This window comes from Eptesicus fuscus, chromosome 11, assembly GCF_027574615.1.
Source record: "Eptesicus fuscus isolate TK198812 chromosome 11, DD_ASM_mEF_20220401, whole genome shotgun sequence".
NCBI classification, from domain to species: domain Eukaryota; kingdom Metazoa; phylum Chordata; class Mammalia; order Chiroptera; family Vespertilionidae; genus Eptesicus; species Eptesicus fuscus.
The window spans coordinates 46,785,842-46,811,453 of NC_072483.1; the positions used below are offsets into that span (position 1 = coordinate 46,785,842).

At 37.8% G+C, this 25,612-nt stretch overlaps 2 protein-coding genes across 2 annotated transcripts in view; one reads left to right on the forward strand and one right to left on the reverse strand.

The window, feature by feature from the left end:
• Positions 1 to 781: 781 nt before the first annotated feature.
• On the forward strand, positions 782 to 14,848 carry KLHL41 (kelch like family member 41). The gene is made up of 6 exons (XM_008138597.3): positions 782 to 1,980; positions 5,384 to 5,541; positions 5,894 to 6,001; positions 9,427 to 9,612; positions 10,787 to 10,933; positions 14,501 to 14,848. Exons 1-6 carry the CDS (start codon positions 874 to 876, stop codon positions 14,610 to 14,612), a joined length of 1,818 nt encoding a protein of 605 aa, XP_008136819.1. The 5' UTR covers positions 782 to 873; the 3' UTR covers positions 14,613 to 14,848.
• Positions 14,849 to 19,041: 4,193 nt separating this feature from the next.
• The window catches only part of FASTKD1 (FAST kinase domains 1), a 31,826-nt gene continuing 25,255 nt past the window's right edge, over positions 19,042 to 25,612 (reverse strand). Inside the window, exons 11-15 of the mRNA XM_028141052.2 lie at positions 23,831 to 23,962; positions 23,339 to 23,452; positions 20,939 to 21,077; positions 20,244 to 20,358; positions 19,042 to 19,288 (exon numbers count right to left, since the gene is read on the reverse strand). Coding sequence (XP_027996853.2) covers positions 19,193 to 19,288; positions 20,244 to 20,358; positions 20,939 to 21,077; positions 23,339 to 23,452; positions 23,831 to 23,962 — 596 coding nt within the window. The 3' untranslated portion in view covers positions 19,042 to 19,192. The remainder of the gene's footprint in view (positions 19,289 to 20,243; positions 20,359 to 20,938; positions 21,078 to 23,338; positions 23,453 to 23,830; positions 23,963 to 25,612) is intronic.

A 25,612-nucleotide genomic window follows, 5' to 3' on the forward strand; every position in this document is an offset into this window, starting at 1 on the left:
TTTTTCTAAGACAACTATAATTATAGAACATAAGTAGAAGTCTCTAATTGTCCTGTTTCTAAAAATATATATATATATATAGCCCTGACTGGTTTGGCTCAGTGGATAGAGCGTCGGCCTGCGGACTGAAAGGTCCCAAGTTCGATTCCAGTCAAGGGCTGTACCTTGGTTGCGGGCACATCCCCAGTAAGAGGTGTGCAGGAGGCAGCTGATCGATATTTCTCTCCCATTGATGTTTCTAACTCTCTATCCCTCTCCTTTCCTCTCTGTAAAAAATCAATAAAATATATATTTTTTAAAATATATATATATATATATATATATATATATATATGCCTCACTGTTTTAAGTTGAAAATAAAACTTTGTAACAGTTATTGGAAAGGGGATCTTGCTTGAGTATTGAAATGAACTCACCTCACATTCTTGACCTTTGCATGATTAATTCAGATAGCCAAGTAGCTTGCCACCAGACCATTTTTAGTGGACTGACTCATTTTTATGATTCAGTTTTCTGTTAATTCAATAAACATTTTCTTGTGGTAGCCTTTATTAGCATACCTTCTAATGCTTTGTGTATTTTAAAGCTTTCCACTTCATTTAAATCTCTTGTTTCTGAGCTGTTTCCTTCGTAATAAAAAGTTTCAGTTGTTCCTTTCCATCGGTAACAGCTGCAAGAACCACTCTTCTTTCCAAACCAGCTCTCCTTAAATTCCCGTCGTTAGAGTTGGCATCTATATTTAGCCGGTGGGATTAAATTGCAAAGGCTTCAGGCTGGGCGAAGCACACTGCTCTGCCTTTTTACCGCTAGACCTGTGTGCTGCGCGGAGCTAAGGCCTTCAGTGTCCCCTTCCTCACCCAGGTTACTCACAGAATGGAATCCCAGCGGGAACTCGCAGAGGAACTGCGGCTTTACCAATCCACCCTTCTTCAGGATGGTCTAAGAGATCTCCTGGATGAGAAAAAATTCATCGACTGCACCCTAAAAGCTGGCGACAAAAGTATTCCGTGCCACAGATTGATTTTGTCAGCGTGTAGTCCTTACTTCCGTGAGTATTTTTTATCTGACATTGATGAGGCGAAAAAAAAGGAGGTAGTGCTAGATAATGTGGATTCCGCCATCCTGGATCTAATCATCAAGTACCTCTACTCCGCCAGTATTGATCTCAACGACGGAAACGTGCAAGACATTTTTGCACTGGCCAGCCGCTTTCAGATCCCCTCAGTGTTCACTGTCTGTGTCTCTTACCTTCAGAAAAGACTGGCTCCTGGTAACTGTCTAGCCATCCTGAGATTAGGACTTCTCCTGGACTGCCCAAGACTTGCCATCTCTGCCCGGGAATTTGTGTCTGATCGCTTTGTACAGATTTGTAAGGAAGAGGACTTCATGCAACTGTCTCCACAGGAATTGATCTCCGTCATTTCAAATGACAGCCTCAATGTAGAAAAGGAAGAAGCGGTGTTTGAGGCAGTGATGAAATGGGTGCGAACAGACAAAGAAAGAGTGAAAAGCCTTAGCGAAGTGTTTGATTGTATCCGTTTTCGCCTTATGACAGAAAAATATTTCAAAGATCACGTTGAGAAAGATGATATAATTAAAAGCAACCCAGAACTCCAGAAAAAAATCAAGGTTCTCAAAGATGCTTTCGCAGGCAAACTTCCAGAACCTAGCAAAAATGCAGAGAAGGCTGGGGATGGTGAGGTGAATGGAGATGTTGGTGATGAAGATTTACTTCCTGGGTACCTGAATGACATTCCCAGGCATGGAATGTTTGTCAAAGACCTCATCCTCTTGGTTAATGACACAGCTGCAGTGGCTTATGATCCCACAGAAAATGAATGCTACCTTACTGCATTGGCTGAACAGATTCCCAGAAATCATTCCAGCATCGTTACCCAACAAAATCAGGTATATGTGGTAGGAGGACTATATGTGGATGAAGAAAATAAGGATCAACCTCTACAGTCATACTTCTTCCAGGTAAGAAAGGCAATTTTTATACAAGTAGAGATATAAATGAAAGGTTGTTACTCATCACCCAGTTAGCTGATTTGCGAATTATTCGGGCTGCTTGCATTTTATTCTACTTGATGTCCTATTCCAGTCCAAAAGAAGCTATAATTGAACAGATTTTCTAACTTCTTCCAAGTTTCCTGAAACTAATTTGTCATCTCTTATTTATAGTTACTGCCTATAATATAATTTTGTTGAAAATGAAAAGAACTTGTGTATATATTTCGCACTTTGAATTACCTTCTAGGAAAAACTGTCTGCACAAGTGTCACTAATTTGAATTGATTCATAATATTAGGAATTTACAATAATTTTTTATTATGACAAATGGTCACATTTATTTGGATCACTGTTGTACTTAGACATTATTACAACTTAATCTGTTTTGTAAAACCACAGAAGTTTCTTAGAAAACAAATCCTAAACTAATAGACTCTTTGTAGTTTGTCTGAAGGGAGTTTGTTTCATATTATCAACACCTTGTACTTGATCAGTTTATGAAGGAACCAGCGGCTTCACCTTTATCTTCACTAATGCCAGTACCAGTATTTGCAGCTTACGGCTAGCTCGAAGAGTTTGTTTAGGTCATATCTAGTCATGGCCTGGGATTTCTGGGCACTTGAGTTGGGAAGGCTAGAGCTAAGTAAGTGTAGAATGTCATACCACAGTAACTACGTACTCTCAAAGTGTGTGAATACTGTGCATTCACAAAATATGGCATTTAACCAGCTTTTTCTAATCTTGAAAAATGTAATAATACATGTTAACCATGCTTCTTAATTTTCAAAGATCCACTGAAGAATGTTAACTAGAAATATAAAAATAAAATAGAAGCTGTAATCATAAGTATTTGAATGTGGGACACAAAATTTCCTAAGTCCTAATTTTAATTACAAAAAGGGCAAATTCAATTTAAAAGACAATAATTATATCTAGGAAGTAAAAATTACATCAAATACAGATTGATATCTAGAAAGTATAGACCCATGGAATACTTACAGTCTTACCTGTATTTTCTTCCATCCTGTTACTACCCTTACTTTTATTGACTTAGCCTCTCATTTCTGGTTCAAGAAACCTGCTTGATGTTTTTATAACCATAAAAACAGTGATACAAAGTTGAAAGGGTCAGCTCCCTGTAATTGCCCATACCTTGCTCCTTTTAAAAGGCACAAATAGTAGAACAAAATGCCAGGATAAAAATACCCAATCGCCCCACCCAGACCTGTGGACAGAAACTCTGGAGAGTGAGCCCCCTAGGTGATTGTGATGCATGAAGCCACTGCTCTAGGGGACATACAAATGAACCTTAATGGAATTCTGTCATATTGATTTTTCTTCCTCTTAAGTTTTTAGTTAGCAGAAGTCTTAGCATCGTAAAAAATTTAATTCTCTACCCAAATAACAATTATTTTATAGTATTCCTTAATATAACTATGAATTATTATTCCTTCTTATGTATTCCTTAATATAACTATGAATTATTCATTGCATCATAGGCTCATTATTAAGTTTCTCTTTATGCATTAAAGTAGAAAAAAAACACCCAGTCATAAAAGAGGGTTATGACTCATAAGAAAATTTAGGTATGAGAACTTCAGGTGTTGCATTTTTGCTTGTTCACATCTATTTAAAATGTACTAAGTTAGGAGTAATATGGCCTTTGATTGTATACTGTAAATAGATTATGAGGATTTTTTTACATAGATAAGAGAGGGTGTTTTTTTTTCATAGAGTTAATAGATTCATCAAATCTTTGAACAGCACCACATCTTAAAATAATCTAGGTCCAAACCCTAATTTTAAGGATGAGAAAACTGGAGCCCTAGTGGTTCAATAACTTGACAGCTCACATGTCAGAGAGTCTGGCAGGCAGTCTACTGTTCCGTCTGCTTCAGGAAATGCCCTTTCAGGGGTAGTAGGGGATGTCGACAGTGCTGCAAAGCATGGGCAATAAACCCACCAGCATGGGGTCATGAGGGCTTCTGTTCCCATTTTACAACAAAAACTATGGATTTGTGTAGCTTGCATTTGAATATCACTTACAAGCTCTGTGAGCTTGTGCAAACTGTTCAACACTTCTGTGCCTCAGTTTCCTCATCTGTAAAATGGAGACAATAAAAGTGCCTATCCTGGAGAACTAAATGAGATTACCAGTGTAAAGCATTTAGTACAAACCCTGTCACTGAGTCAAAACTCCATAAATGTTCATTATTATTTCTACTATATTGCGCACCACTTTCTTGATCAAAGGATTTTTTTTCCCAAAAATGAAAACATTAGTGATCACAATGTAGATATTGAAATTAGTAAATGCAAAGCTAATGCACATGTGGGGATTAAACCACTTTTCTCATCTAGTCTTAATTAGTACTTCGCTTTAACCAAGGTTACTAGACCAGATACTGATGGGCTTCCGCAGAGACCCCTCCCTACACCACAGCCATTAGCGTCTACATTTGTTCTTGGTATCCATTCATTCTGGGTTTTATTTCTTTTTCTTCCGCTACACAGAAGTAGCACTAGAGAGCTCAACAAGTCTGTGGTGGCACTACCTTCAGAGAGCCGTGTTCTTGTGCCTTGGTGTCCTACATGCAAATTGGAAAATCTTAAAATAACCAATAGTAAGTTGTAATAGTAACAGTAAGCTGAAACTGATGCCAGACATACCGGAATCACCTCCCCCAGGCCACGGGCACTTAGAAGGCGATCTTAGGCTTGCAGAAGTGGCAGTCACAAAAACAAGCAGTTACTTCCTAATATACTTTTTTTTTTAAAAAAAAAGAGAAGCACATTTCAGTTGACTCTCAACAAAAGGCTGGGAGGTGATAAGCTAGAACACCTGCCTATCTCATAAAGCAATAAAGCAAACCTGAAAAGTTTTGGAGGAAAGAAGATACTGCCTAATGTTCCAGTTGTCTGTGGATTGAGCGACAGGTCCAGCTGTCCCGGATGCCGGCTTGGGGAGCATGTTAAATATAGCAAGCGGGGATCACTCACATACTGTGACCCTCCCTGCAGTGAAAACCTTTCTTTCTCCAGTGTCCTAAAAGTATTATGATTCCCTGTTCAAACCTGAACGAGGGATGAAAATTTGACAACAAACTTCACAGTTCTAACCAACCTCTGGTGACTCATTTCATTCCCTTTCCTTTCTTAAAATCTTACACGTTTTGTTACTTTCAGCTACTTTGTTAAACCAAGTAGATTTTCTCACTTTCCTAAGTAAAATATAATACTCTTGAATTATAGTTGTATTTTACTTGCAAGATCTTTGACTACCTCATAAAGTATAGATATTTTCTGGTACATCTGTAACCTTTTGCTAACAAGCTCCACATTTCCTCTTTTTTTTCTTTTTTTCTTTCAGCTTGATACCGTTGCATCTGAGTGGATTGGACTTCCACCTCTGCCTTCAGCGAGGTGTCTCTTCGGTCTGGGAGAGGCAGATGACAAAATCTATGTAGTTGCAGGCAAAGACCTTCAAACGGAGGGTTCGCTGGACTCAGTATTATGCTATGATCCTGTGTAAGTTTGTATGACATTCCCATTTCCTAAGCATTCAGTTCCATGAGTGCCTAGAACAGTGATGGGCAACCTTTTGAGCTTGGTGTGTCAAACTTCGCCAAAAAACTGAGCATAACTCGGGTAGTGTGTCGCTTTGAGGAAAAAACTATCTCCAAGACTCTAGTCGCAAATGTTTCATCCTCAGGAGCAGCAAATGTTTCATCCTCGGCATGCGGCTGCGTGTCATCAGAAATGGCTACGCGTGTCAGTGCTGACACGCTTGTCATAGGTTCGCCATCACTGGCCTAGAACATTCATATTTCATATTTTTACTGAAAGCTTATAAATAAATTCTTTCATCTTCTGATTTTAGGGCTGCAAAATGGAATGAAGTAAAAAAACTTCCTATCAAAGTCTATGGCCATAATGTGGTTTCACATAAGGGGATGATATACTGTCTGGGAGGAAAGACGGATGACAAGTGAGTACCCTGAACCCTCCTGGTGCTTTACATCCAAGTGTTTTTTTCTCACAAGGGTTCCTTCCTCTTTTCATTTAAATCTCCGTAGTGAAATAGGACTTGATTCTCACCCATACGTCTTTGGGGGGAAATTTTTTAAATTTAGAAAAGTTATTGGAGTATATTATAAATGATTTCATAATACCTCCAACATAAGCCGTCTTACAGTAGAAAAAGAATACTTAGGAGCATAATCAAATATTTTATTTAGCTATTTTATAATTATATCTTACTGCATTAAAACCAATGGGCTTTTTTTATTCATTTGGCTAGAAGGAGATACAAAATTAAGTATCTCTTTAATTTAGAATTTAAAATATAATTACTGACAATAGTGCATAAAAATATCATGGATTTGTACTTTACACTCATAAGAGAGAATTTAGATAGGAGAGCTTAAAACTGAAAAGCATGGTGACTGAAAATAGGGCAGTTATTTCTTCAGCAATGTTTCACTTTACTCCTGGACAGAGCGGGTATTTACAATATTTAACCCTGGTATGTCCACTAATGCCCAGTCGCTTGTGAGAAAAACAGGATGCAGTTCCATATGTAAACCTAACTTGATTTCTAGGCACTTCTCAAGGGATAGGAAATAAGGAAAAATATTGTATAACTCAAAGGGAGACCTGAGTTCAGAGTATTCTAGAAGTCAGTCAGATAAGCCAGTAGCCTGTCTGGTAAAATGAAGATTTTCCATTTAAATAGTGAGAAATATTTCCTGCCCCTGAAAACTCTAATTTGGCTTTGTCATCATTTGTCCAAGTTGTTTAATTAATAGAGATGTCCAATCCTGGAAAGGGAGCCAGAATTAAGAATTATTAAAAAAAAAAAAAAAAGAAAAAAAAAAGAATTTTAAGTGCAATGCTGGCTGGTGTGCTCAGTGGTTGGAGCATCTGCCCACACACTGAAGGGTCCAGGTTCGATCGGTCAGGGACACGTGCCTGGGTTGTTGATTCCCTCCCTGCCCCCAGATCAGGGTGCATGTGGGGAGGCAACAAGTCCATGTGTCTCTGACATCGTTATCTCTGTCTCTCTCTTTCTCTTTCTCTCTTCCCCTTTCCCTCCCTTCCACTCTCTCCCTCCCTTCCACTCTCTCTGAAAAAGCAATGGAAAAAATATCCTCTGATGAGGATTTTTTTTTTTTTTAAGAATTATAAGGGCAAAACAGGAAAGGAGAGTAAAATATGGAAATGTGATAGAAGTAAAGAATTCTATGTTCTGGAGTTAATAGTTAATATTCAATTAAAATGACAAACATAGCACATAAAATGTGGTTGAAAAAAGCAATGAGTTTTTATATAATCATTTTATAGTCAAAGGTAACATTTTGAAATTCTCCTTAATCCCAGTTATTACTGTCAAATGAATATTTAAAGGAAAGCCATATTATAAACCCACCCAGTGTAAAATCTTATTTTGGATGACCAAAATTTCTGTTCAAGATTAACTGTCAAATCCACTGTATGTGAAATGAAAGTTCTGTAGCTCAAAAAAAGAAATCTTACTTGGGGCATTTTTTCCTGAGTAAATGAAATAGAAAATCTATTAAGCAGCTTCTGATTTTGGAAACATAATGACCCTGCCAAGTGGCTTAAATTGTTTCCTTCAAGTATTAGTAACTGGGAAATTGTTATGTCAGTAAGAAGCGTACAAGTCTTGTCAGTAAGAATATATTCCTCTTGAGAATATGATTAACTAAGGCATGTCTTGGCAAATGCCAGTCAGGAACTTTGAAATGAGTCATTATCTAAAAGTAAGCGCTGAATTGCACTAATTATCACCACTGAATGTGATGAACATGACTTTGTATCATGTTCTAGTCAAGAAATCTTAAATGTTTTTTCTTTTATTAATTTCAGAGAGAGGAAGGGAGAGGGAGAGATAGAATCATCAATGAAAAACATCAATTGGCTGCCTCCTGTACGCCACCTACTGGGGATTGAGCCTGCAACCTGAGCATGTGCCCTGACCAGGAATCTAACCTGTAACCTCCTGATGCATGGGTCAGCGCTCAACCAGAGCTACATTGGAAGGGCAAGAAATTTTAAAGTAATATTCATAGTCAAATATTAGGAGAAATGCTTCTACTTCAGGTATCTGGTCTTTTCTAAGACTGAAGAAAAAATTGTCCTCACAAAAAGTTGGGATTTTGTTTGTTTGCTTTTTGGCTACCAAATATATTCAGTTAATCAATTATTATTAGGAATTCTAAATTATGGATAACTTTAAGGAAACATAAGGCATACACTAAGAAGAAGAATTCAGGTGAGTCCATGTTTTTCTAGTAGCATTTAGCATATAAAAATATTCTCATTACTCATCAACTCAGATGGCTAGTTATCTAATCTATAGTTCCAGGGTTCTTAAAATACATTGGTTTATTAATGATGGACTGAAATGAAATGAGCCATCATATTACATAAATTTTTTAAATATATTTTTATTGATTTTTACAGAGAGAAAGGGAGAGGGAGAGAGAGTTAGAAACATCGGTGAGAGAGAAACATCAATCAGTTGCCTCCTATACACCCCCTACTGGGCATGTGCCAGCAACCAAGGTACATGCCCTTGACCGGAATCGAACCCTGTGACTCTTCAGTCCACAGGCCGACGCTCTATCCACTGAGCCAAACTGGTTAGGGCATATTACATAAATTTTAAAATAGGTACAGTCTCACCTAATTACTTTTTAAGTTAACTGATTCATTCTCAGGATATTCAGATAATGAAATAAACATTTTGTTACTAACACACAATGAAGGGCTTATGGTTTATATTTTGCTCTATTCATGTCTTCCATTGAATTTAGAAACAGAATTAAATATACTCTATGTGGATTTCCTGCCCTGGTCGATGTGCTCAGTGGTTAGAGCATCAGCCTGTGCACTGAAGGATCACAGGCTTTATTTCCAGTCAAGGGCATGTACCTTGGTTGCGGGCACATGCCCAGTAGGGGGTGTGCAGGAGGCAGCTGATCGATGTTCCTCCCTCATCGATGTTTCTAACTCTCTATCCCTTTCCCTTCCTCTCTGTAAAAATCAATAAAATATATTAAAAACAACAACAACAAAAAGAGTAAAGGTGCTCTACCTTCCAATAGTATAATTAAATTACAAAATAGTTTTGGTGCTCACATTTGAAAAATTGTCCTTTGCTTGGTGGCATATGTTCCGATTAAGTAAACTTTGGGGTTGATCAGTGTCACCCCAATAAATTCAATAAAAAGGAAAAATAAATTAGATAAAGAATACTTTGGGGGTTTTCTGATTCTCTGCTATACTACATATTTCATATGAGAAGCAAAGCTAGATGCCTCGTGAAGTTGCTTCTTTCAAAAAAGAAAGGTTCTATAAGGATCATTTTGTTGTCTTATATGTTTACAGAAAGTGTACAAACAGAGTATTTATCTACAACCCCAAAAAAGGAGACTGGAAAGATATGCCTCCAATGAAAACCCCACGTTCGATGTTCGGAGTGGCTATCCATAAAGGCAAAATTGTGGTTGCAGGAGGTGTCACTGAAGATGGTCTTTCAGCATCTGTTGAAGCTTTTGACCTCACAACCAATAAGTGAGTTACTGCATGTGAATCACTATATATTTTAACTTTGGATAAATGTTAAGCTTTCTAGACCACAGGGAGAGGAGGATAGGAAAGTAAGACTTAAAGAGAAAATATCTTCATCTGGGTTTCTTTTCCTGTTACTGAGTGTAAAAATGCATAACATTTTGCTGCATTACATGTTTGTAATTTGGAACGCATGACCCTCAAGGTAATGTTGGAGTGCTTAATTTGTACTTGTTATTAACTTTGTGAATTTATTCATGCAAAGGTAACACTTCTGAATAATTATCTACACATAAGTGGATATACATGTCTCTATAGAGTTATTTGATTTGAAACAGGTAGTTTCTTTAAGGATGAAAAGACCTCCACCCGTAGCTTGTGATATTTGTAAAGCATGAGTGCTTCAGAAGTTTAATTCTTTTATGCTTTTTATGATATTCTTAAATTTTTCACTTTTAAGCTTTTATTGGCTTAAAGTTATTGTGAAAACATTAGACAAATATTTACAGAAAATTCGTCTTTTTTAAATTTTTGAACTCACACACTGAATAAATATATAATTTTTATACTCTCAGTTTAGCAATGAAGAAAAAATTAAACTATTATTACATTTTTAAGAAACCATGTATGCCTGATTACAAAATAGACTTTAGTATCTGAAAATTACAAGGAACTTCTATGGCTAGGACTTAAATAATCATTAAAAAAATAATGTTTTTGAAGACTATATAATATGGGTAAACTCATGATATAGAAAGTTAAAGAAGCTGCACACAAAATTGTAATTATTTTCTTAGTTTCATTTATATGTATGAATGGATGTTAATATTTAAATGTATCCTTTTATAAAAATGACAAAATTACACCAAAATGTTACTTCTGATTATGTCTGGAAGGTATGATCATAGGGGATATTTGTTTTCTTCTATACCTTTCTGTATTTTCCAGATTGTCTATAGTATGCATATATTATTGTCATATTGAGAACTTTATATCTAATCTGGTTATTTCTTTCAAAGGAAGGAATAATATTTAGATATTTCCTAGTAGCAAATTTCATCTTCTAATTTTGGGTGCCCATGCTTCTTGAATTTCTTTATAATTACCTATAATTGGTCAGTAAATACATTTGGCATTTCTTTAGTTTTACATTGGTTGTCTTTTCAATAATTCCTAGATGGGAAGCAATGACCGAATTTCCCCAGGAAAGAAGTTCCATCAGTTTGGTGAGTCTGGCTGGATCCTTGTATGCCATCAGTGGTTTTGCCATGATTCAGCTGGAGTCCAAAGAGTTTGCACCCACTGAAGTCAATGATATATGGAAGTAAGTTCTCTCCACTCCAATTTTCTGAACCAAATATCAAATTCAGATAAGTGGTAATTGACAAAATGAACAATTTTTAAGTAAATAGTAAGCCAGGCTTTCCCAAAATGTAAGCTACTTATTGGTAGTAGACTCAGAATCTAATTGAACCTTTGCGAATGCTGCTACTTCTAACCAGAACCTATCTGGGCTTGTTTCATTTTTTTTTAATGTATTTCTTTATTGATTTCAAGAGAGGAAGAGAGAAGGAGAGAGAGATAGAAACATAAATGATGAGAGAGAATCATTGATCGGCTGCCTCCTGCACAACCCCCGTTGGGGATCAAGCCACAACCCAGGCATGTGCCCTTGGTCGGAACCAAACCTGGGACCCTTCAGTCCACAGGCTGACGTTCTATCCAATGAGCCAAGCTGGCTAGGGCTGGGCTTGTTTCTTAACCAATTAAATGAGAATTGGACTGTTGATCCTTTAAGCTCCATTCCAGCTCTAAAAGTGCAATGCTCTAGGCTACTTCCAAGCCACCTACCTTTCTACCAGAGAGTACTTTAATTTCCTCAGAAAACAGAGTTCTGAAGAAATATTTAAACTCTTGAGTTTTTCATGAATTCATTAATTCTATTTTAAATCTAATTTCTATGGTTTTACATATTTCTTGAGGATTTAGTTACAAAAGCTTTTTTTATAAAAAATTTATTTATTTTTAAAAATATATTTTATTGATTTTTTACAGAGAGGAAGGGAGAGATAGAGAGTTAGAAACATATCGATCAGCTCCTCCTGCACACCTCCCACTGGGGATGTGCCCGCAACCAAGGTACATGCCCTTGACCGGAATCGAACCTGGGACCTTTCAGCCTGCAGGCCGACGCTCTATCCACTGAGCCAAACCGGTTAGAGCAAAAAAATTGTATTTTTTTTAATTGATTTCAGAGAGGAAGGGAGAATGAGAGAGAGATAAAAACATCAATGATGAGAAACATCCTTGATTGGCTGTCTCCTGCACACCCCCCACTGGGAATCGTATGTGCCCTTGACCAGAATCGATCCCAGGACCCTTCATTCCGCAGGCTGATGACTCTATCTACTGAGCCAAACCAGCTAGGGCTAGAAAAGCTTTTTTAAAAAGTAAAAAGTAGCCATCCACTTTACCTCCCAGATAAGTGTTGTGTCATGAAGAGTCACATAAGTCAGAAGCAGGGTGTACAGTGCATAGATGTCTGGTCACCATCAGAAAACCATGTGCCTGCTGCCTTCAGCCCAGGCACTGTGCTTGGGGATCTAAGTTTACAGGAAATAGATCTCAGTTGCCTGAGGTGAGCATAAGTGAGTTCAAGCTGAACATCCATCCAGAAACTGCCAAACTTATGCTTTCCCCCTCAGCTTGCAGTGGTTCTCAACCTTTCTAATGCCGTGACCCTTTAATACAGTTCCTCATGTTGTGGTGACCCCCAACCATAAAATTATTTTCATTGCTACTTCATAACTGTAATTTTGCTACTGTTATGAATTGTAATGTAAATATCTGTGTTTTCCTATGGTCTTAGGCGACCCTGCTAGCAGTTCTCAACCGTGACCCACCGGTTGAGAACCGCTGCTGTAGAGCCTAAGACCAACGTGCAGTCAAATTTGAGAACCAATGATCTGCAGTGGCTCCCAAAGCAGCAACAGCAGCACCTGGTATTCGTCCAATATGCCAGTTCACAGCCCTCCCCACAGACCTACTGAAAGTCTGGAGGTGGGGTCCAGCAATCAGTGTGACTTGGTGGAAAGCCACTGATCTTTGGGAAAGTGGCTGCCCACTTGCCCTCAACCTCCTAGTGAAGGTCTATTCACACATGCAGAGATGTAAAAAAGAGATGACAATGATCAGTATAACTGCCAGGAAGCAAACCTTTTCAGCCTCATTTAACTTCTACTTCCTCATGCTTAAATGTCATTTTTTTCATTAGGTCATTTAAAACCATTCTCTCTTGCCCAGCCGGCATGGCTCAGTGATTGAACTTCAACCTATAAACCAGGTCACAGTTCAATTCCCAGTCAGGGCACATGCCCAGGTTGTGCTCAATCTACAGTGGGGGGTGCACAGGAGGCAGCCAATCAATGATTCTCTCTCATCATTGATGTTTCTATCTCTCCCTCTCTCCCTCTCCCTTCCTCTCTGAAATCAGGAGGCAACCAATCAATGATTCTCATCATTCATGTTTCTCTCTTTCTCTCTCTCTCCCTCCTTCCCTCCCTCCCTCTCTTCCTCTCTGAAATCAAGAAAAATATATTTTTAAAAAAAACATTCTCTTAATTTTCTGCCCCAAATTTTCTTTAGATAATTAAGGTTCTTCCCTTTATTAGTAGTAAAATATTTTTTGCCTACTTTTCTCTACATAAAAATCACTTGATGTATAATACAACTGTTGAGAATTAAATTTGAACTATTGAAGAAATTAAGTCACATAGTGCATATCTTACATAGTTATCAGCTAATTATTAATCCTCATCCTAGGATATTTTTTTCACTAATTTTTTTTAGAGATAGTGGAAGGAGAGAGGAAAGCACGGGGGTGGGGGGAGAGGGAAAGAGAGAGAGAGAGAGGTCGATTGGTTGACACATCGATTGGCTGCCTCCCACACAAGGGGACCAGGGCTGGGATCAATCCTGCAACCCAGGTACCTGCCCTTGACTGAGAATGGAATCCTCCACCCTTTGGTGCTTGGGCTGACACTCTCACCACTGCACCCAGGGCTGGGGTAATTCTTTATGCCAAGTAATGATTGCTTCTGGAGGGAAAATGAGTAAGATATATTATTTGTCCTCAAATGCCCTTGAGCTTGTTAAGAACATAAATATAGGAGGGGTATTGAAACAGAATAATTGCTATAAAGATACTATTTAAAGGACAATGTGAAAAATGAAGAGACGAAGGCAAGAAAGGCTTCAGAGAGAAGGCAGCATTTGGGAGTTTCTCAAAGACAGAAAAGCATTCCAGGCACCAGGCAGAGGAATTCTAGTTGTCTGAAACTTTATAACCCTGAATATTCACAGGGAACAACCAGATCTTAGTTAACATAAGTGCTGTCTAAGAGTAGTACTCACACAGGGGCAGGAAAACTGATTTTTATGGTGTAACCACTAGTGTCAGGTTCTGTGCTGAGCACTAGGGTATGAGAACAACTGAAATTCATAACCAAGGCAACCATCGGTCCCTGCTCATCCAGTTCTTACCTTAAGATAGAGTCTGTTGGCCTTGATTCATAAAAACCAGCCATATCTATCAGTCCAAAGTGAATGATTAATTGCCTGTGTATTATTCCTCACCTCTGGACAGTCTCTGATTCCCAAATAAGACGTAACTGCCTAAGCATCCAGATTAAATACTATGGAAGTTCAGACATAGCTCATTCAAAGGATGAATATTTTGGGAGGAATTCAAATATTATTCTACACCAGTCAAGGGCAACCTCCTCTGGCTAAGAACCAGTAGGGTTTCTCAAAGATTCACATTTGTATATTTAACACATAAAGAACTGTCTACTTAAAAACTGCTTATTGATTATTCTTTTTTCTCTACCAGGTATGAAGATGATAAAAAGGAATGGGCTGGGATGTTGAAGGAAATACGTTATGCTTCAGGAGCTAGTTGCCTCGCAACACGTTTAAATCTCTTCAAAGTGTCTAAACTGTAAACAAGAAGGTGAAAAAATGTAATAGATTGGGAGGTGGTTTGTTTGGATAACAGGACTTTAATTTATTGGGTTTTTTTTAAAGCCTATACAGAGATCCATGTAGAAATTATCCACTAAGTTACTGTGCAAGAGGTTAGCAGTGGGTATCAAAACCTCAGAGACACTGAATCTTCAATGTAAGGATCATATCTTAAAACCATTTTCTAATGAGAAATTAAATATTAATTTGAACAGATTATTTCTTTTGAGATCTCTCAATCAATGACTATAAAGCAGGTTCCTAAATTTGAGTTGCTAATTCCTTCATTTGCATTTTTAGGGTAACTTTACATGTTTCCTATTACAAATTAAACTGGAAAATGAGATATGTACATCTACATTTTTTAAATGTTTAAAACATCAAAAACATTCCCTCCTAGTGCTTCAAGATATGACAAGAATCCTGTGCATTATATTAAAGATTACATGCCAAGAGACTTCCAAAATGCTATTTAAAGAGTATAATAAATGAGTCTCATTTGAAGGGGAAAAGTCTCTAAGTAATCAAATTCAAGTGATCTTTTTCTCCATTCTTTTGTGACACTGGTATACTGTTTGTGATTTAAATAAAAAAAATTTTTCGATTTAAAACCAGCCAATCGCAGTTTTCAAGCCATTAACAAAAGTATCTGTGGTGAGAGGGAGGGGAAGTGTCCGTAAACTGCTGAGGCAGAAGTTGGGGCCAGTGGGTGGTATGGAGGAGGGTGTGTATTCATTGGTTTATCTATACTTTCCAGGAAAGAACTATTGCAAATTTCTGAAGGGAAGATGACGGTATTATTCCATTTTCCTGGGATATAAGACCCTTATATTCAAGCTGTTTGTTCTTAGTGTAGTAGTATACAGGGTGGAGCAACAGGTTTACAGTTGTTCATATGAAAAATAATTCAATAATTAATAAATAATAATGCAAGAATAAACTGTGTTTCATATACTCACAACTGTATATAGTAAGTTGACTCGTAGGTTTGTCCAGAACCATCACATTCAATGCTCTCCAATCATCAACTAATCCTCGCTTATGGGCCTCACCTGCTTTCATAAACATGTTTAACATCTATCCTGACATGCTATTTTCTGAGAAACCTGATTTAGGACTGATATGGAGTATTCTCTGATTAGAGAGAGTGCTGAACTCTGTAGACATGAGATTAAGTTGTAAAAATAATGCTTTGGGATAAGGAAAATGTTCTGGAATTAGATAGTGCTGATGATGGTTGCATGTACATCATGTGAATGTACTAAAAACCACTGACCTGTATACTTTAAAAGAGTGAATTTTATGGTATGTGAATTATATCTTAATGAAAAAATGCTTTATTTAGTTATTTAGACAGAAAAATCATCAAACAAAAATATAAATACATACAAATATATTTATATATTCTTTGAATCAGGTAACTTAGAGAAAGGAGAGATGTGGTATATGAGAAGTCAGATTTTGTGTGACAATAAGTGAAAGGTATACGTGGGTCATTTAATCAGGATTTTTATGTATCTAAAATATATACTATCTGGGTTTTCATTTATAACCCTCGTCAGTTTAATTTATAACCCTCACCAGTCTAATCATTTTATTCTAAAAGTTACACAGTAAAATATTTTAACCTCTTCAAGGGGTTTAGTCCTGGTAATCATTTGCTTGAGAAATAGGACACATTCATAAAATGGATAATAAACACTTAGCATTAAGTGTATCAGCTAATACAAATGAGTATCATGAGGAAATTCAGAATTAGGAAACTAAGTAAGGAGAGACATCTTTCATTTGCTTACTGTACTGATTCTGTTTTGCACAAAAGGTTCTGTGAAGTTCACATTTTGTAAAATTAAGAACTGGATCTCGACATGCAAAATAATTGTATATTTTAAACCTAAACTAAATATCAGTGGAGCAAATTACATGCAGGGCACATATTTTAAGATTCAAGGCACTCTAGCCACCAACTTTATTTTGAGACAGAATGAATTTAGAGGGTCATGGAGTCAGAAGATAACAAATTTCAGATAGTCAATTACCCACACTTCCCACCCCCGGACCAGGTGGCCTAAAGGTCTTACAATATGGCTTTCCACTGAGCACAATTATACCACTCTTGGAAGAAGGGCTAGGGATTATATCACATAAGTAGGCCCTAAGTAACTATTTAATTGAATAAATGTGTTGTAAGACAGAGAGGAAATCATTATTCCTTCCTCAGCATCTGTTGGATCAGACCAAGTCAAGATTGGTTCACTTCCCCATCAGCTATCTCCCCATTTCTTTGCTTCCATTTATAAGCAAGTCTTGTCTCCTCCCACTTTCTCTTAAATCAGTCAGACTTTCAAACTCATCACTTCACCAAAACTACTCACTACTCTTTTATTACTCTTTTCACAGTTACCAGTGATTTTTTTAAAGATTTTTTTTTTTTTTTAGAGAGAGAGAGGAAGGGACAGGGAGAGAGAAACAGCAATGTGAGAGCAAAACATCAATTGGCTGCCTCCAGGGATTGAGCCCACAACCAGGGCATGTAACCTGACTGGGATTGAAGGAGCAACCTTTGGGTGCATGGGATGATACTCAAAGGAGCCACACAGGCCAGGACACCAGTGATTTTCACATTACTAAATGTAATGGATATTTCCCAGTTTCCAGCTCACCTACTTGGCTTCCTCCTACCTCACTGGCCAATCCTGTCTAGTCTCCTTTGCTTCTTCTTGACCCTCTTCCTCTTGACCCCTTCATGTCCAAGCACCCGGAGCTCAGTCCTCAGACCTTTCCTTCAGTCACACTTTCTTTGCTCTAATCACTTTCAGTGACTTCTTCTAGTCTTATCACATTAAATACTGCTTGAAACTTCCAAATTTAAATCTGAAACCTGCACCTCTCCCCTGGCTTCCAAACTCATTTATTGAAGTGCCTACTCCACTTAGATATTTAAAAGGCATCACAAACTCAACATGTCTAAAACAAACTTGTGGTCCTCACCCCCACCACCACCACTTCCCACCTTCCTCTTCTCCTGGACTTCCCCAAATCAGTCAATGGCATTGACATCTTCTCAGTTGCTCAGGACAAAAACAGAATTGTCCTTAACTCCTCTCTTTTTTTCATACTTCATACCCAATCTTTGGGCAAGTTCTGTTGCCTCTGCCTTCAAATACATTAAAAAATCTGACCACTTCTCATTACCTCCACTGCCACTACCCTCTCCAAGCCTCCATCCATTTCCTGTCTGGATTACTGTAATGATCTTCCAATGGGTTTCCCTGCTTATACACTTGCCCCACTGCAGTCTTTTCTCATATCATCAGAGTAGTCAAAGTGATCCAGTTAGAATATGAGTGCTTCATTTCTTTGCCAGAAACTCTCCAACGGCCTCTCATCTCACTCAGAGTAGCCATGAGATCATACTCTGGCTGTTATCTACCTTTCCTCTTATACTTCCAACCCATTTGTTCTGCTCTAGCCACAGTAGATTCCTTGTTATTTTCAAACATAGCAGGCATATTCCTACCTCAGGATCTTTGCACCTACTCATCTCTTTGCCTAAAGTACTCTACCCTGAGTCAGCCTCACCTCCTTAAGTCCTTACTTAAATGATAACCTCGTAAGTCTTTCCCAGACCACCCTATTGAGAATTACACCCACCCATAATGTTCCTATGAATTCTTCTCCATACCACTTAACATTATCTAAGGAGCCCTAACCAGTTTGGCTCAGTGGATAGAGCGTCGGCCTGCGGACTCAAGGGTCCCAGGTTTGATTCCGATTAAGGGCATGTACCTTGGTTGCGGGTACATCCTCAGTAGGGGGTGTACAGGAGGCAGCCGATTGATGTTTCTCTCTCATCGATGTTTCTAACTCTCCTTCTCCCTTCCTCTCTGTAAAAAAATCAATAAAATATATTTTAAAAATATATCATCTAAGATGTGTATATGCATATATATATGTACACATATATATACATACACACACACACACACACACACACACACACACATATATTTTTTTTATTTTTTTTTCCCCCCAGAAAAGAAGGGAAAAGGGAGAGATAAAAGCATCAATGATGAGAATCATTGATCGGCTGCCTCCTGCATGCCCCCTATTGGTGATCGAGCCCGTAACCCGGGCATGTGCCCTTGACCAGAATTGAACCCGTCCACAGGCCGATGTTCTATCCACTGAGCCAAACCAGCTAGGGCTAAGGTATATTTTATTCATTTACTTTGTTTGACTACACTCCTGAAGATACAGTGTACTCACTGCTGTATTCTCAATATCAAAAACAGTTCCTGGCACATAGTATGTACTCAAAGATGAATTGTATTGTAAACTATTTAAGTTTCTTAAAAGCTACATGTCCTTTATATTAAGAATTTTAAACAATTTTCCAACAGACAGTAGAGAGGATATTCTATTGTAAAATGTCTGTTTATTTTAATATGGATTCAATTGACCTTAAAACCAGTCAATTATTTAACTGAGTCAGACCACTTAATTAAAATAAGTTCATATGTAACACACTATGGTAACTAATTTTAAATAAAAACTACTATCATGATTTGCCATCTCCAAATATACGTTCTCTTAGGTAGTCCATTCGAGCATCCTTTGTTGACAGTGCCATAGAGTTCCATTCAAAATGAGGGATCTGTGAAAAAATAAGAATGCAGATTGAGTGGATATTAAGGCAACAACAAAAAACATCAGGGAAGACTTCTAAGCACTACTGAGCATAGCAGTAGAAACTCTATGAAGTTAGTTTACATAAGCATAGCCTTTGAACCCGTTTTGGAAGCCAAGTGGGTCCTTCTTCCTGGCGGCCCAGAAAATCTTTTTCTACCTCACAGCTCTTTTCATTCTCCTGTTCCTATAATACCAACAATGGTCACTTTTTTCTAGGCACCTTTCCAACATTCATACTCTAGCCTTTTTCTTTTAAAACTCTATCCATCTGGTAAGATAAATGAAGACAAGTCAACAGGTCTTCTAGGTATAAGTAATGATTTTTATTTACTACTAGAGGCCCGATGCACAAAATTCATGCAAGGGGCTTGGCCCCCGCCACCGCGGCTTCATCTGAACAGTTGTCCGGAAAGTCATCTGGTCTAATTAGCATATTATGCTTTTATGATTATACATTCTTCCAAAAAATAAAGGATATTTTGTTTCAGATATTTTAATACAACTTTTTTAAATATTAAAAAGATGTAATTCACCCTAGCTGGCTTGGCTCAATGGATAGAGCATTGGCCTGCGGACTGAAGGGTCCCAGGTTCGATTCTGATCAAGGGCATGTGCCCGGATTGCGGGTTTGGTCCCCAGTGGGAGGCAACCAATCGATGATTCTCTCTCATCATTAATGTTTCTATCTCTCTGTCCCTCTCCCCTTCCTCTCTGAAATCAATAAAAATATTTTTAAAAATTTTTTTTAAAAGATGTAATTCTAGAACTTCATCATTAAAAAGAAACACATGAAAAAAAAAAAAGAAACACATGTACATTTTTCTGTCTGAATAACTGTCTACATAAAGCATTTTTTCATTAAGATATAATTCACATACCATAGGTTTTTTAAGAGGATGATTTACATGAGTATCTCATACCTGAATTACACGATAGCCCAAAATCTCCAAATGTCGTTTTTTCATAGCAGATTTCCCTTTTAAATGAGGAATGTTTCTACAAAAAGCTCTTAAATCCAAAAATTCCAAAGCAATTCTATGTAAGATAAAAATAAATATTTGTTCTAAAATCAAAATGAATAATTATAAGCCTTTCAGGAAAAGGTTGTATTTTATAAAAAATCAAATGAATATAAATGAGTATACCAAGTTATTGTTTGTCTAATATTGACAATTAAGCCTATTTCTTAGAATTATAGCAATTATAATAAATATCTCAATGCTTTCATCCATTTGTTTCTCTATCCAATATGTATTTATTATGAACCTACCATATGTAAGGAAAACACTGTGAGATGCAAAGATTAAATGACAAAGCTTTAGTAAGAAGTGGCAGAGTGCTATCAGAAAAGCAGAAAGGTATGGAAACTCCAAAGAAGATACTATTTGCTTCTGCTGAAGTCAACTAGGAGATTAGCACTTTATGCTAGGCTTTGGACAATGAAGGATGGACATTAAAGCAGAAAGCACAGAAAAAGCAAAGGTATAGAGGCAGAATGCATAAGATGAATGAGAAGCAGATTCTGCTATGCCATAAATCCTTGATAAATGAGTTCATTCGATTATGCCAAATATAACATTTAGATGACAAAATCTGAAACTAAAAATTAACTTACTTTTCAGCTCCTGGTGGCAGTCTCGATCCAACTATTTGGGTAGTTGATTCCCAGTGCATTTGTGGCAGTTTTCCTAAAGTTGTATTATGGCTTCCGTAAGGAAGAGGTTTTTTTCTTTTATCCAAGATACACTCAAAATCTATAAGCAAGTACAAGAATCAACAGTATGAATTATCCAACTTATAAGATCTGGTCCAAAATCAATCAATACAAATCAACCAGCAAGTATTATTAAACTATAACTAGTATTTAGCATGGGGCTACATTTAAGCACTAGACTAGGCCAAATCACATTGAAGAGTTTCTTTTTAACCCCCTTGATTCTGTTGGTCACATTTGGAGGGAGCTAAGCCAACACATCTGAAAACTAGTAAAGATTGAGGCATGTATCCTGTCTTTGCTATAGGAAGTGTACATAAGCATAAATAGTTGATATTGAAAGTTTTTTAAACAAATTCAAGCCAATAAACTCAGAAAGAATGACAGATGTAGAAGATCACTACTTTGCCCCCCTCCAATGAATGATGGATTTAGGCAATGATATTTTTTTAAATTTTTTGTTGTTGTTAATTCTCACTTGAGGATATTTTTTCCCATTGATTTTTAGAGAGAGGGAGAGAGAGAGAGAAAAAAAACACATCAATATGTGAGAGACATATCGATTGGTTGCCTCCCACATGTGCCCCAACTGGGATGGAGCCTGAAACTCAGGTACATGCCCTCATGCCCTTAACTGTGAATTGAGCCCACAACGCTTCAGTGCTCTGGCCAACTCTCTAATCACTGAGCCACATTGGCCAGGGCTAGACAATTATTTTAATGGCTACTAAAACCAGTAGGTGAAATGCGATGGGAAAACTTTCTAATGGATGAGATGATAATATACAAACCCACTGATGGAGCTTAATGTGTCTTCTGATATGATCCAATGAAAATTACACACCACCTATACTAAAGTAGTCTGGCCAATTTATACATACATATATAACTTGAATCTAATCAAACCTCTAAATCTAACTACTGATTTACAGGAAAAACAGGGGATCTAGGAGCATGTTAAATGACACCAAGGGTTGCAATTGTGTGAAAAGTTCAGAATATGAAATATATGTGTGTGTGTGTGTGTGTGTGTGTGCATGTGTATTTACAATAAATAAGTTGTAAGAACAAAAAGAGAGAAAGGTAGAACTTAAAAAAAAAGATAAATAACCAAATGCAATGTTTGGATCCCACTTTTAACAAATCAACTATAATATAAAACAAAAGAAAATTGAGACATTTGAGCATTGGCAAGCTATCTGACATTGAGAAATTATTGTGAATGGTTGTAGGGGGTGATGATGGTACTGTGGTTAAGTTTTTAAAAAGCCATCCTTATCGCCCTGGTCAGCGTTGTTCAGTGGTTAGAGCATTGGCTCATGTACCGAAGGATCAGGGTTTGATTTCCATAGGTTGCAGGTTCGATCCCGACCCCAATTGGGGTGCATGAAGGAGGCAACCAATCAGTGTTTTTCTCTCTCTCTTTTTCTTTTTAATCTAAATTTTTAAAAATATTTTATTGATTTTTTACAGAGAGGAAGAGAGAGGGATAGAGAGTTAGAAACATCAATGAGAGAGAAACATTGGTCAGCTGCTTTCTGCACACCTCCTACTGGGGAAGTGCCCGCAACTAAGGTACATGCCCTTGACCGGAATCAAACCTGGGACCTTTCAGTCCGTAGGCCAACGCTCTATCCACTGAGCCAAACTGGTTAAGGCTCTCTCTTTCTTTCTCTCTCCTTCTACAACTACACCACTGAGAAACAAGATTAACCAGGTTAGAGTTGAGTACATACCTATGAAAATCCTCATCCAGGTTGATAATCCAACTTAGTTTTTGAGATGAACTTAAAACAATGACATAAATAATTTCCCTAACTTTAGGACACTGCATGGAGAGGACAAAATGTCTAGAAGATCCAGAAATGTCCAGTGAATCTAAACCTGAGTTTTATGTACTTAGAAGTGATGAAAGACTGACCTTAAAAGAAATTTTTTTGAAGAACAGCAAAATGCTAATAGTAACCAAAGCTGGGTCATGGGAACTGGAGGGATCATTGCACTGTTCTTTTCTACTTCTGTGTCTTTGGAAATTTTTATTTGCTTGTTTGTTTGTTTGTTTTTTTAGAGAGAGGAAGGGAAAGAGAGAGAGAGAAACATCGATTTGTTGTTCCACTTATTTATGCATTCATTGGTTGCTTCTTGTATGTACCCTGACCAGGGATCAAATCTGAAGCCTTGGTGTATCGGGAAGATGTTCTAACCAACTGAGCTACCTGGCCAGGGCCAGAAATTTTCAAGATAACTTGAAAAAATGCAAAAAAGCTTCTCTTTAAAATTCCAGTTGATGAGATGACTTACCTATTGAGTGGTAATAAGGTGTAAGAGCGGAGGCTTTTACACAATTGATTCCTCCTAATACTTCTGCTAACATTTTATAAATCTGCTGCTGTGCTCCATTCAGGCTGCCAATATCTTTATAAAAATAAAAAGAATTACTTTACTTAAAATAATCAGTTTTTGAATTGAAAACCATCCAATTCTATAAACTGAAACATAAAGATTCATATTCCCAACAAGGGCTTCAATGTAATATCATATGAAATGACACTAGATTCAGTATAACACAAGTTCTTTGCTCTCTACCAAATATTAATAATAATAAATTCTTATTACACAAATCTCACCTACAAAAAGGTCCCATTAAACAGGTCATGGCACTGTTGGGAACTCTGGTGTCATGGTTAGGTTTAAAAATAACAACAATGTACTATGAGTTAAATGTAAATTTAAAAATAACAATAATGTACTTTAGAGTTAAACTTTACTTTCTGAACCAAAGAAAACTCAAACCTTTATTATAAAGTTGCTGACAGAAGCGGTCATGAAACCATGGAATCTGATACTCAGGGCATTCCAAGCAGACTGCTCTATTTAATTCCATAAGACGAAACTGGACCTTGCTATTTAGAGTTGAATATAAAACTGAAATAAAAAATATATTAATGGATTTTGATAGCTTGAACCTAGCAAAGACAATCCATTTTTCACATTCATTTGTCCTCACTATTGGTTGACACTTTTATTCTGATAAAATCATTTCAGTTGCACACACATGCTTTATGTTTTTAACTTACTACATTCAGTGGCATGATTAAGACCAACTCCTATGTTATTTCTACTAATTATTAATGTTAAATCTATATTTTTAAAAATACTACCAAAGAATTTTCATTGACCCATTATTCTGCATTTAGGACTCTATCCACAGGAAACAAAAATGAGGTCAATGATTCATACATAACAATCATCCTAGCTAATAAAGAGGGAATATGCTAATTGGCCCTCACACCATCACAAAGATGGCACCGCCCACAGCTAATAAGGAGGGAATATGTTAATTGACAGTCCTGTCCTCAAAGATGGCGACGCCCACAGCCAATAAGGAGGGAATATGCTAGTTGACTTCCCACTCAAAGATGGAGGCACCCACAGCCAATAAGGAGGGAATATACTAATTGACTGCCATGCCCTCAAAGATGGCGGCGCCAACAGCCACAAGATGGCGGTACCCAGTCCCCTCAGCCCCGCCAGGGCGTCAGGCACCTGCCTCCAGAGTCCCCCAGTCCCCTCAGCCCCCCAGCCACCCAGGGCCAGCCTGAGTCGCAGGCAAGCCTTGGATGGCAGCTTCCCAGCCATTCATGGCCTCCCGAGGCTCAAGTAACCAGGGCCGGCCAAGACTTGCGCTGCCAGCAGTGGCAGCAGCAGACGTGTGATGGGGCGTCACCTTCCCCTGATCGCCAGGTCGCCTCCCGCCCCTGAGGGCTCCTGGACTGTGAGAGGGGGCAGGCCGGGCTGAGGGACCACCCCCCTCCATTGCATGAATTTTCATGCACTAGGCCTTTAGTTCCTTATAATAACCTCTAAGATAAATAAACTTCATTTCATCTATATAATGGCAGATTATTTAGACACTAAAAATATCATGACATATCATGCTAAGTGAAATAAGTCAGTCAGAGAAAGACAAGTATCACATGATTGCACTCTGTGTGGAATCTAAGTAACAAAATAAACTGATGAACGGAGTGGATCCAGAGACATGGAATCATGGGACAGAGTGGGGAATCTCAGAGGGAAGGCGGAGGAGGTAATCAACCAAAGACCTTGTATACATATATGCATAACCCATGGACACAGACAGGGTGCTGAAGACCTGGGGCAGGGGTGGGCTGGACGGGGTCAATGGGGGAAATATGGGGACATATGTAATACTTTCAACAATAAAGAATTATTTTTTAAAAATCATGACATCAAAAAATATTTAATGGCATGAAAAATCATTCAAAATACAGTTCAATGACTTAAGGCAACATATAAAAGTGAATACATAAATAATCCAAATTTTGTTTTAAAATATGTATCTTCTATATATAAAAAAGCCTAAGCAACCGAACGACCAAACAACCAAATGACTGGTCACTACGACACGCACTGACCACCAGGGGGCAGACGCTCAACGCAGGAGCTACCCCCTGGTGGTCAGTGCACTCCCACAGCCAACCTCCCGCGACCAGCTAACCTCCTGCAGTCCCTCCCTCCGGCTGACCAGCCCCGATGACCCCGATCGGGGCT